The sequence below is a fragment of the Monoraphidium neglectum genome, assembly GCF_000611645.1.
Source record: "Monoraphidium neglectum strain SAG 48.87 unplaced genomic scaffold scaffold00706, whole genome shotgun sequence".
Taxonomy (NCBI): Eukaryota; Viridiplantae; Chlorophyta; class Chlorophyceae; order Sphaeropleales; family Selenastraceae; genus Monoraphidium; species Monoraphidium neglectum.
Window position 1 is genome coordinate 20,716 of NW_014012922.1, and position 1,132 is coordinate 21,847.

Sequence of the window (1,132 nt, forward strand, 5' to 3'; positions counted from 1 at the left end):
GCAGCAGCAGCAGCAGCAGCAGCAGCAGCAGTAGCAGTCCCGCCTGCCACTGACAGACTGCGCCGCGCCCCACGTGCGCTGCGCGTGCCGCCTCAGGCCCTTGGTCGCCCACCGACACCCTCCCCGCGCCCCCGCCCCCGCGCCCCTGCCCCTACGCCCCCGCCCCGCGCGTCCTGCAGGCACCGGCGACGCCGACAAGCGGCGGCTGGTGGCCCAGCTGGTGCAGCTTGACGCGTCGTACCACGGCGGGCTGACCGCCTACATAGGCAACGCCAAGGAGCTCCTCAGGGACTCTAGGGAGGGTGAGCGCGCTTCGCAGGCAGACCCGGACCCAAGGCGGCGCCCGGCGGGTGCTTCTACCGGGCGCTTCGGATATTACTTGCCGAGCAAATGGGGCGCCGGCGTGATCCGGTTGGTGTCTGTGAGGGCTGTCTCAGTCACTCCGGGCCCTGGCCCTTGCTGCGCTCGAAGCAAGGCCCAGCCAAGGTGGTGGTGCAGCGGCGCACAGCGGCGCCCTGCTCCTCTGACCCCGCAGGCGGCCTGGCTTTCCCCTGGCTTTCTCCTTCTCCATCCAGACCCACCCACCGCCACACACCGCCACCCGCGCACACATGCAGGCCGCAACCCCTTCGACGGCTACACGCCCTCTGTGCCCGAGGGCGAGAACCTGGACTTTGGCAGCCGGAGGTTCCTGGATCTGGAGGAGGGCGGGCTGGCCGCCGCGGCCAGGGCCGCCTTTGTGCTGGTGGCAGGCGGCCTGGGGGAGCGCCTCGGCTACTCGGGTGCGCGCCAGAGGTGGCAGCGGGGGGTCGCCGCCGCCCGCGTCGGCGGCCGTTTGAGGGGGCGGGGAGCGACTGGGACGCCGGCGACGCGGCGCGGGGGCGCCCCAGTGCGCGGTCGGGCGCGGCGGCGCGGCACTCTGGCGGTTGATGACGACAGCACTGCCACGCGCCGCGGGTCAGTTGGCCCCCAGCACCCCTCCCTCGCGGGGCCCGGTGCGGAAAGCCGCCTCGCCCTGCCGCTTCGACAGGCATCAAGGTGGCGCTGCCCGCGGAGTGCGCGTCGGGCCGCGGGTTCCTGCAGCTGTACATTGAGTTCATTTTGGCCCTGCAGGTGGGGGTGTGTGTGGGGT

The 1,132-nt window shown here is 73.0% G+C and overlaps 1 protein-coding gene across 1 annotated transcript in view; it reads left to right on the top strand.

The window, feature by feature from the left end:
* Nucleotides 1-1,094, top strand: part of MNEG_4914 (UDP-sugar pyrophosphorylase) — a gene marked incomplete at both ends in the record, with an annotated part of 2,224 nt that extends 1,130 nt beyond the window's left edge. The window contains 3 exons of the mRNA XM_014046616.1: nucleotides 180-302; nucleotides 618-782; nucleotides 1,084-1,094. Coding sequence (XP_013902070.1) covers nucleotides 180-302; nucleotides 618-782; nucleotides 1,084-1,094 — 299 coding nt within the window. The remainder of the gene's footprint in view (nucleotides 1-179; nucleotides 303-617; nucleotides 783-1,083) is intronic.
* Nucleotides 1,095-1,132: the final 38 nt, after the last annotated feature.